The sequence below is a fragment of the Apostichopus japonicus genome, chromosome 17, assembly GCF_037975245.1.
Source record: "Apostichopus japonicus isolate 1M-3 chromosome 17, ASM3797524v1, whole genome shotgun sequence".
Taxonomy (NCBI): domain Eukaryota; kingdom Metazoa; phylum Echinodermata; class Holothuroidea; order Aspidochirotida; family Stichopodidae; genus Apostichopus; species Apostichopus japonicus.
This window is the reverse complement of record NC_092577.1, coordinates 35,107,053-35,117,973: the sequence shown is the minus strand read 5'-3', so window position 1 is coordinate 35,117,973 and position 10,921 is coordinate 35,107,053. Positions and strand designations below refer to the sequence as shown.

At 39.7% G+C, this 10,921-nt stretch overlaps 1 protein-coding gene across 1 annotated transcript; it reads right to left on the bottom strand.

Annotated features, from left to right (window-relative positions):
- Positions 1 to 520: 520 nt before the first annotated feature.
- Positions 521 to 10,014, bottom strand: LOC139984772 (uncharacterized). The gene is made up of 3 exons (XM_071998813.1): positions 8,758 to 10,014; positions 3,184 to 3,288; positions 521 to 2,216 (listed from the first exon to the last, which is right to left on the bottom strand). The coding sequence occupies exons 1-2, from the start codon at positions 9,571 to 9,573 to the stop codon at positions 3,223 to 3,225; spliced, it is 882 nt and encodes a 293-aa protein (XP_071854914.1). The 5' UTR covers positions 9,574 to 10,014; the 3' UTR covers positions 521 to 2,216; positions 3,184 to 3,222.
- Between the last annotated feature and the right edge of the window lie 907 nt (positions 10,015 to 10,921).

The window sequence follows — 10,921 nt, the reverse complement described above, 5'->3', positions numbered from 1 at the left end:
CTGTTGATATTTGACATTTTGAAGTATGGAATTAATCGTTCGATTACCTTTAGTGTTGTAACGTTACATGTTTTGCTTGTCGGTGAACAAGTTCTACAACAAGAATGTAGTTTATTTATGTAGTTTATAACTTAAATTCAGTATGTTGTTGATTTGTTGCTTGTCGGCGTTTCTTTATCTGTATATTTAATAAGGGAGGGTAAAGTAGAATTAAACAGGGTATGATTTGTATAGCGGCTGACGGGGCGGGGGGGGGGGGGGGTAAAAATGCACAATTTTGCAAAGAGAAAAAAAGGTCACGGCGTCAAATTTTCATACCTTTTCGAAAGCGAATTTTCAGCGGGGAAAAAAATCACGACATTCAACTAGGGGATTTTCATATTTTACGGAAGCAAATATTCGGGGGAAAAAATGGTCACCGAATCAAACCGGGGGAACATCGTATATGTTCATTCCAAAATTTAAAAAAACAAACTCATAACCTCTTGTATTCCTTCCCTTTTATTATCTTGTAACTTGTACGTTAACAAACAAAAAATTTTCTTTTTTTCCCCCTTCTCTCAAAATATCGTATAGCCTATATTCATTCCGAAACCAACCCGTGTTTAAAAAAAATCTATTAACCTACAGCCCTTTTGCATCACCCGTTTCTATTTGTATTATCTTACGTGATATGAAGGACATGACCAAATTTTCCTCTGCCCTCCTCCTTTTCTTCCCCCCCCCCCCATCAATCCTCTTCTCACAGCTCTCTTCCGCACCCTTTTTTTGCTTTTTCTCTCCACACCTTTCTGTCATTGTCCTCCAGTTTATTCCCTACCCCGTTCCTTTAATCCTCTTTTTGCCCCTCCACTGTTTATCTCCTACCTCTCCTCTTCCCCTGTTGCTTTCTTTTCTTCATCCCTTGTCTACTAATCCCCTTACATGTATCTCATTGTCGGTGTTCACCGTGCTAATTAACCTGTCCGTATTCTGTGCATGTAGTTTGATTCTTTATCTTACCTCAGAAAATTATACTCAAAAGTGTTTCCGCCCTCATAACCGGTACTTCCCACTCCTAAAAACTGTTTTCAACCTAAACTATACTTATCCTAATATCCTTACTCGTTGATATATTCCAAAAGTAACTTGTAAACAAAACAAAAATTCTTTTTTATTCCCTTCCCTCAATATCGCATATATTCATTCAGAAACCAACTCGGAGAGGTTGAAAAAATCCTGCTATAGCCCCCTCTTGCATTCCCTTTTCTATTTATAATTTCCTATACCTCCGAAAATTATACTCAAAAATGTTTCCGCCCTCATATCCGGCACTTACCAATCCTAAAAAACGTGTTTTCAACCTAAACTATACCTATCCTTACTCTTTGATTTTAACTAAAAACATCCATATTTGTATTCCAACTGATATTAAAAGCGGGGACGTTTTGACTCACGGGGACGTTTTGACTGCGGGGACGTTTTGGTAAAAAGCGGGGACGTTTTGGTCTTAAAAAAGCGGGGACGTTTTGACTGGATACCATGCTGCTTATTAGATATAAGTGTTTGAAAATGCCAGTAAGCATTGCTCATATCTCGCCAGGGTCTCTAAGTGGACCATAGTTTGCAGACACCACCGTAAATAACAAAACAGTGTCAAAATTTGTAATCAATAACAACAATGTAAGTTTGTAGAAATCGATTATAAAACTTGGTCCTAGGCAACCATTCTTTTTGGACTACTTTAGAAACTCACATATGGGTTGGAGAGGCCCTTCATGTGGGGACGTACGTGGGGGTGGGGAGCCTTCTGTTATAGATAAGGCAAACTGACTTTGTTTTGAAGTACCACTGGTGTTCAAGGCTCACATAGGCATCATAAATGCATGGGTATAGTCTATGTACTGAACAAATGTAAATGTAAACAATACATCCTGTGCACACACAGATGGGAAACTATATATTACAGACAAACGTGCATTTCACTACAATACTACACAATACTATAACGGAAACGAGGCAAGATGACGTCACCCTCATGAACAGTACTACAAAATAAAATGATTAAACTGTAACATGTTGTAGGCTTTATGTTCCCCTCCATCTGGTTCATTCCTTTTTGTAAATTTCAGAAAATCTAAAATCCACTTTAATGCAATGGTTGTCGGTGGGATGGGTGACCAAGCGTCCATTTTTAGATAAACAACGGTCAGTAGAAATTGGTGGACTTAACTCATCTATAACAAATCAAAGACAACGATGTCGGGTTATTAATATTCGTTTGCTTACAATAACGATCTTTGAACATGAACATAACGGCCTTTGTATATGGAATTCGAAAAAGAAGCCGGATGAAAAAGTACTCCATTTCGGTACTCGGATTATTAAAAACAGTAATCTGACTAGTACTTGGTACTCGAAACACGAAGTACCCGGAAGTACTTGAATTACATGTACTCGACTCGAGCACTGCTGGCTTGAATTGAAGCTTTCTTTCTATTACAACTGTTACATTAATGAGCTGAAGGCTGAGCCTTTCTGACCATATTCTGAATATCAAGTGGGACCAAATCTTGACGACCAGCCAGAAACGGATTTAAAACAGAAATTATCACGACCAGATAAAAATAAATGCCAGGTGACCTTCCTTTTTTTAAGTAAAATATCTAACTACCTCGTTAATGTATCTAAAGAAAAGGATGAGTGACCAGTCTTTTGTGTACAGATAACTTCTGTACAGAGTGTAAGAGAAGAGCTGCATTTTATTTAATATCACTCAGCTGGGACAATATTTGGTATTGATGTACTTTCAGTTCCCGCTTCAAAGCAATCACTGACGTTGTGAGCATTACGAACACCTCGCTTATATTTGATAAAGCTTAAAAACGGCTGTTCAATAAGACAATAACGTGGTGAAGCATTGGAAAATTGTGCCAACTGGCTGTTCAATATATTGCAGTTAATAAATCATCCATGATAATAATACGTAGTAATTATAACCATGGATCGTGGAACTTTCTATTGCAGTGCGTCATGGTTCTTCATCCTTACACAATTCTAATAAGTAAGTTTGCTTTAACAACTTCATATTTAGCGTAATCTTATATATACTGTAATGAAGCCAATATTTTGGGCAGAGAAAGAAGGCATATAAAGTGAAGTTTCCAATTTATTGGAATATGATATATTGAGATGACATCATACCGAACTCTGTTGGAACTGATTGAATCCTGGGAGGATGGATCAGAAGACCAAGTAGACTCCTATCATGTCGGACATCCTGGATATCATTATCCTCAGTACACTGGACTGGAAAAGTATATGAAAAACAGAGAATGTAAAGACCAGATCAGAAATATCAATGAAGTGACTCAAAGAGAAAGGATGATATAGCAAACACGTCTTATCTCACAAGTGTAATTGAGATGTCACAATTACTCAAATATAGGTGTTCATGCTAAAATAAGCTATAAATAAGGAAAAAACACGTTTAAATCTTCAAAGTAAAGCGTCACCATTTAATAGCAAAATATCATATGTTCAAGATGAAAGTTGAAATTAGGGGTGAACAAATCCACCCAATACTCATAGCTAGAACAGTAACTACTGTTCATGTTCCGATGACAAATCCGATTTAAACATTTCGATTTGACATAAAACATCATTATCTTAAGTGAAAAACCGAATTACGCCATAAACGACCACATTATCGTTTCGTTTCGTTTATTTATTTGTTTTTTTTTCTCACAACATGTACACATTTTAATTAGCTAATGCAGAGAGTTATGGAATGTGAAAGCCAGTGTATCAAAAAAACCATTGTGGGCTTATGTAGTGAGACACTTCCTGTACATAGAGTACACAAATAACTAACATAAAGAAACGAATTATGAAAATAACTAAGACAAATGGGTAACAGGCGACGAAGTCCCCGGAAAATTGTGAATTTGGCGTCTTTCTTTTTTATCTTTGTTTCTCGTTTAAAACACAAAAATATATGTGGAGAGAAGAATTAAATTACTGTGGAACGTATTTGTAGGTCCCATATGGTGGGCGGGTCCGAAGGGATGGGGGAGGGGGGCTGCATGAAGCTGCATTGTAGCAAACCTAACAACAAAATCGAATAAACAATGATAACGAACTTAAGTTAAATCTGAATTAAAAAAGAATTTTGAACATTCAAAGTCCATATGCCAACCTTCAATGACGGGAATGTTTGGGTCCTCTTCCCCATATATTGCCATGCTCTCTTTGTGTTACAGAATAACTTATACCTTGAAATATTTGAAGAATATCTTTCCAAATTATAATAAGAGGCGTGGTATGATAAGCTAATAAATAGTGGGAAAGGTGGGCAGAAATGGGCGCGGTTTTACGAGCCTCTCCATACGAATTTTATAGTGGCCCAGATAGAACATAAGAAATTGTAAATAATTGAGACTAGTACTTTTCCCCCTTTAAATTTCGAAACTACACATACCGATTTTTTGTTATTGTTGTATGTCTCAAACGATTTCTCAAATGTGTACTGCTTTACTCTACAGTTACATATTTGTCCATGAAGTAGTGAAATCTTGTCTTCGTACAATGTTTGTTTTACCTTTTTCAAACACATACTTTCGTATTCTTAAACACCACCTTTGTTTATTTGTTCAGTCAACTGTCCCCGCACCCAATATCTCACTAAAATATCTTCCCTGTGTTTTACCTGTGAACTTTACCCGATTTGGCATCAGGCCAATTATCGATATGGCCTATTGAAGACCGATTTCAGCAGTGGCGTAGGAAGATACTTTAAGTGGGGGTGGGGGGGGGGGCTGAAGATTGATGGCCGGCCTGGGGGAGGGGTACAAGGGGAGGGGTGTCCCCCTTTGGATTTTTTTGCATTTCTAGGTGGACTCAGACGCAATTTGGTGCAATATAACACACTTCAACACCCACTCCAGTTTTGTAAATAATTTTGCATTTTCACCTGGCCTTAGATGTAGTGTGGTGCTCCAAATGAGATTTTTTTCTCATTTGGAAATGAAAAAGGGGTTTTCTGACTTACGGAGCGGGGGGGGGGGGGGAGGAATGATACTTCCGCCCCAATATTTTTCACTGGGGGGGGGGGGCCCAGCCCCCCGGTTCCTATGCCCTTGGATTTCAGCAACATCAAAAGTGAAGTTTGGGCAAAAGATGTATTTCTCTGTGTAGGAATCAAGATTGGGGACGGGGTGCATCAGTAGAAAACGATCTAAAGCCAGAACTGAAAGTGAGTAGAGGTGGCCAGTTTACGCATCCACTAGCAATGAGGAACTATCTCACCATATTAACATTAGATCATATCAAGTAAGAAAGAATTTGAAGCACTTTATGGGACTACCGTCGCCATTGGTTACTGTCTGGTGTAGGGAATTCAATACCAGCCTACTTGATTTCAAACATTTATTGTAAGACAGAGGGTTTCATTTCTTTAGACAGACAGAGAGATATAAAGCAAGGACATAAATTTGAGTCAATGCTTTCATGTCTTTCATATCAGACTATCACAATTTTGTACGTCTCTTCAAAGTTATAATTATGGCTCGTATCACTTATGTAGTTCCTCCTTTCCCTTCCTTTCTTTCTTTCTTAAAACAAAGATAACGTTCCATCATCAAAAGTTTTCTTTAATCCAAAATTGTGAAACGAAGGAGCACTGGGACTGAGAATTGTGAATTTACATCACTTGAATGCCGACCACGTGACACCGGCTATTAAATATGTTTATGTAGTCAGGTAGCCATCTTGTGATCAACTCGTTTATTCAACACATTTATACAATTAACAGAATAGAGGGCGGTATGTCAGAATAGAAACTACATACAAGTATTCTGAATACATGACATCCTCCTCTTTAAGATGATTTGACATAATTAGTTACTATTACAAAACAGACATTTAACTTAAAATTGAATGTCCCTTTAAGTCATGCAATACAAAAATGTTAATGATTTGATATGAAGTTTAATAAAAGTGAACTTGTACTTTGAAGCAACTAAAAGTTTTTACTCTTTCTTTACTCTTTCGTCTCTATTCTTTTTTAAGAATAAGTTTACACTTCTTCAATCAACCTCCTCCTTTGCCTGACAACTCTACCACTCCTGGTATGCAAACCCCTGTGTGCATTGTTACCTGTCTCCCTAATTCCTGGCATATCTGTTGGCTTAAAATCAAATTCTACGTCTTCCTGCACTTTCCAAGGAATTTTAGATTTCTGTAGAAATCTCCTGTTTCGCCTAAAGATACTACCATGTTTGTTACGAATAACATATGACCTTGGTGTGGTAGCTTTCTCAATGACAACAGCAGGTTCCCATCTGCCATTTTGCGTTTGATATCTAATGCTGTCTCCTACAGAAAGATATGACAAAGGCTTTGTTCCTCGATCATAGTACTTTCTCTGACTAGCTTGATTTTCCACCATTTTCTCTCTTACTTTAGGGATCACCTTAGGCTTAATTAAGTAATTGATGTGTCATTGGCAAATTACTTTTTAGTCGCCTGCCCATTAACAGCTGAGCTGGGCTGCCACCAATACTTTCAACTGGTGTTGTACGCAATATAAAAAGACTATGGTAAGGATCCCTCCCTTCAGCCAAAGCTTTCTTGAGCAACCTCTTGACCGTTTGTACCGATCTTTCGGCCAAGCCGTTCGACTGTGGGAAGAGTGGACTAGATACGGTATGCATGAAACCCCACTGTTTTGCAAATTCAGTAAACTCCTTGCAATGGAATTGAGGACCGTTGTCGGACATGACCTCGTCTGGAACTCCATGTCTTGCAAAAACTGACTTAATATGCACAATGACTGAAGAACTAGTTGTGCTATTTTTTAGCATGCAAACCTCCACATACCTGGAAAAATAGTCGACTATTAGCAAGTACTAAAGTGAAACAAATCCATGCCAACCTTTTGCCATGGTCGCAATGGAACTTCATGCAATTTTAGCGGTTCCTTTTGGTTAGAGTTTTGGTATGTTTGACAGATGTCACATTTTGAAATAACATCCTTAATTTGGGCAGACATGCCTGGCCAAAACATTGTCTCCCTTGCCCTAGATTTACATTTTATTACCCCCAAATGCCCTTCATGGATTTTTGAGAGCATTTGTTTTCTCAGAGATTGTGGAACGATGAGTCGTTCACCCCTAAACAGTAGACCATCGGCATAGTGCAGTTCTCCCTGATATTCCCAATAACTCCTTACATTAGCTATGACTTCTGACCTATTCTCAGGCCACCCGCCTTGAACTAGTTTGAGCAGATTTTGCAAACAAACATCTTCTTTTGTAGCATTTTGAAACTCAAGCAACTTTTGATCTGTCATAGGCAAATTTGCTGTTAGCATATGAACGAATGCCTCAGTTTCTTCACATAATTTGTCATCACCTGTTTGATTTAGGTATGCCCTGGACAAAGTATCAGCAATTAAGAGCTCTTTACCTGGCCTATACTTAATTGCTACATCATACTTCTGTAATCTGAGTAAGAATCTTTGTAGTCTCGGCGGTACTAAAGCAAGTGGTTTCCGCACTATGGATTCTAATGGCTTATGATCTGACTCTATTTCAACTTGCTTGCCATATACATACTGATGAAAGCGTTCGCACCCATGTACCACAGCCAACATCTCCTTCTCAATTTGGGCGTATGCTTTCTCAGTTTCTGTTAGTGCTCGTGACGCATATGCCACAGGTTTGTCATCCTGAAGCAACACTGCACAGAGTCCACTTTGTGACGCATCGACTGACAATGTGACTGGTTTACTGACATCATAATAGCGTAGAATGGGTGTTGTAGTGACAAGTTTCTTTAGCTGAATAAATGCATTCTCATGATTCTCTAGCCAATGCCACGTAACATCTTTACACAATAACTGACGTAATGGTGCGGCCACAGTAAAGGTTGGGGATGAATTTTGCAATATAGGTTACCATACCTAAAAATCTCTCTACATCCTTCTTACACTGTGGTTTAGGCATGTTTACAACAGCCTCAATCTTGCCATCATCAATTTGCACCCCTTCTGCAGTCAAAACATGTCCTAAGTACTTAATCTTACTGAGGCCAAACTGACACTTGGCTTTATTCAAGGTGAGTTTCCTGTCTTTTGCCCTATTCAAAACCTCAATTAGCCTTAGATCATGCTCCTGCTTTGAATTCCCCCACACAAGAATATCATCTATGTATGTGGTGACTCCTTGTAGCCCTTCAAAGATTTCATGCACCAAGCGATGAAAAACCTCAGGGGCACTGTTAAGGCCAAACGGTAGACGTTTGAATTTATACCTACCGAACGGACTGTTGAAAGTGCAAAGGTCAGCACTTGGTTCATCAAGCCTAACCTGCCAAAACCCTGAACTCGCATCAAGAATACTAAAAAATTTAGCACCTGACAACTGAGCAGTTATCTCTGTAACTGTTGGAAGTTGGTAGTGTGACCTTTTGACATATTGATTCAAATCCCTTGGATCTAAACAAATACGAAGGGTACCATTTGTTTTTTGGACTACAACCATCGAATTCACCCATGAAGTTGGATAATCTACCTTACTTATTATAACATCAATGGTCACCATCCTATCTAGCTCTTGTTTAACCTTGTCCCTCAACGCAATGGGTATCTTGCGAGGGGCGTGTATAACTGGTTTTGCAATTTGCATCACCCTCTACCTCCATAGTCTGTACACCTGGAATACAACCTAAAGCTGTGAATATTTCTTGAGTATCAAGCAATAAACTTTCATAACTTACATCATGCTCCTTTTCTACTGATGCAATCCTTTGTATTAACCCCAAGGATTCACTAGTTGTTGCACCTAACAGGGGTTGGGCATTAACGTCAGCAATTATAAACTCTAGTTTAGTGTTTTTGTCCTTGTACTGACAGTTGAGTGTGCATTTGCCATCCACGGGTATCTTCTGACCATTGTAGGCTTTCAGTGATACTTTGGAAGAAGTCACTGTGACCTTGTGCTGTCGTGTTATCCTCGTAAACAAAGATTTTGGGATGACGTTCGCCTCGGCTCCCTTATCAACCTTGAGTGTCACCGGTTTATTCTCTAGCTTGAGTGTAACATTCCATTGTTCACTTGTTGCAACATTGTGATTGTTCAGAGCACCGATAAAAATATCCCTCTCTTCATTCGAAGCTGGAATCTCTTGTTGTGCCCTCATCGCTGGCGCCTGTATCATGTCTATCTTTGCACTTCGACATACACGGGCATAGTGGTTGCTTTTACCACACTTTAGACACTGCTTTTCCCATGCTGGACAGTCACCTCGGCGATGATCTAAACCACAGCTACTACAGCTTTTAATGTTACTGTTAGGATTGGACCCACTGTGCTGCCGATTCGTACTGTTGAGACCAGTTTTGCGACTTTGACCTTGTCTCTGTTTGTTGTAACTGAACTGCTTCCTACGAGCTCCACCGTAACTAGTGTTAACTTTGTCAACCATAACCATGTGTTCACTTGAATTCATGGTTTTTAGGTGCATCTTGCTCGTCTCCGCTGCCCTACACATGTCTACTGCACTTGTCAAGTTCAGTTTTGCATCACGTAACATACGTTCACGTAATGGCTCACTCTGGATACCGCATACAATTCTGTCTTTAATGAGACTATCGTGTAAAGTACCGAACTCGCAAGTGTTCGCCTTTGATCGAAGATCTGTTAGATACTGATCAAAAGTTTCAGACGGGCGTTGTGATCTTGTGAAAAATTTATGCCGTTCATAAGTAAGGTTTTTCTGTGGAGTGCAGTATTCGTTGAACTTTGCAATCAACACTGCAATTTTTTTTCGATCATCATCTGTAGTAAACGTAAAAGTGTTATAGCCTATGCCTCCAAGGCGTCTTCTCCAATGAGGTGTAGTAGCACGCTGCACTGCAGATTTTCGTCTTTTTTGTCAGTCTCCGTAGCTGCCATGTAAAGCTCAAACCTTTGACGCCACTTTCGCCAGTTCTCTGCTGTGTTTCCCTCAAAACTTAGTGGTTTTGGAGGCTGAAAATGCCAGAAGAGGTTATAGCGCTTACACAGGTTAAATCTGTGACCAAGGTGGCTAAATCCTGACGAGACCAAAATCACAACGTTGCACCACGGCGCACACACACAGAAATATTTTCAGGTTCTCTGTACGCATTGACTTTGCACAGGAATGAGATCTCAAAAGAAAATGAAGTTCGTGATATTGATTCAACACCATGTTCGTGAGGCGTTGCAAAAGTTCAAGGCCCCCAGTCCCAAGCCCCCCACGGTATGGTACTCATACTTCATGGACGTGTAGTTGATACATACGAAATTTGGGTCAGGACTTAGTTTGGGTCAAATCCCTATTTTCCATGGCGCACGGGGCCCGAAACACATGCCAAATATGCCAATTCTGTTTTGGACTTAGAAAAAAAATGAAACAGCTCCCATTGACTTTGTGTTAGCTCCGTGAGGCGTTGCAAAAGTTCAAGGCCCCCAGTCCCAAGCCCCCCACGGTATGGTACTCATACTTCATGGACGTGTAGTTGATACATACGAAATTTGGGTCAGGACTTAGTTTGGGTCAAATCCCTATTTTCCATGGCGCACGGGGCCCGAAACACATGCCAAATATGCCAATTCTGTTTTGGACTTAGAAAAAAAATGAAACAGCTCCCATTGACTTTGTGTTAGCTCCGTGAGGCGTTGCAAAAGTTCAAGGCCCCCAGTCCCAAGCCCCCCACGGTATGGTACTCAAACTTCGTGAACGTCTAGCTGGTACATACGAAATTTGGGTCAGGACTTAGTTTGGGTCAAATCCCTATTTTTCATGGCGCACGGGGCCCGAAACACATGCCAAATATGCCAATTCTGTTTTGGACTTAGAAAAAAAAATGAAACAGCTCCCATTGACTTTGTGTTAGCTCCGTGAGGCGTTGCAAAAG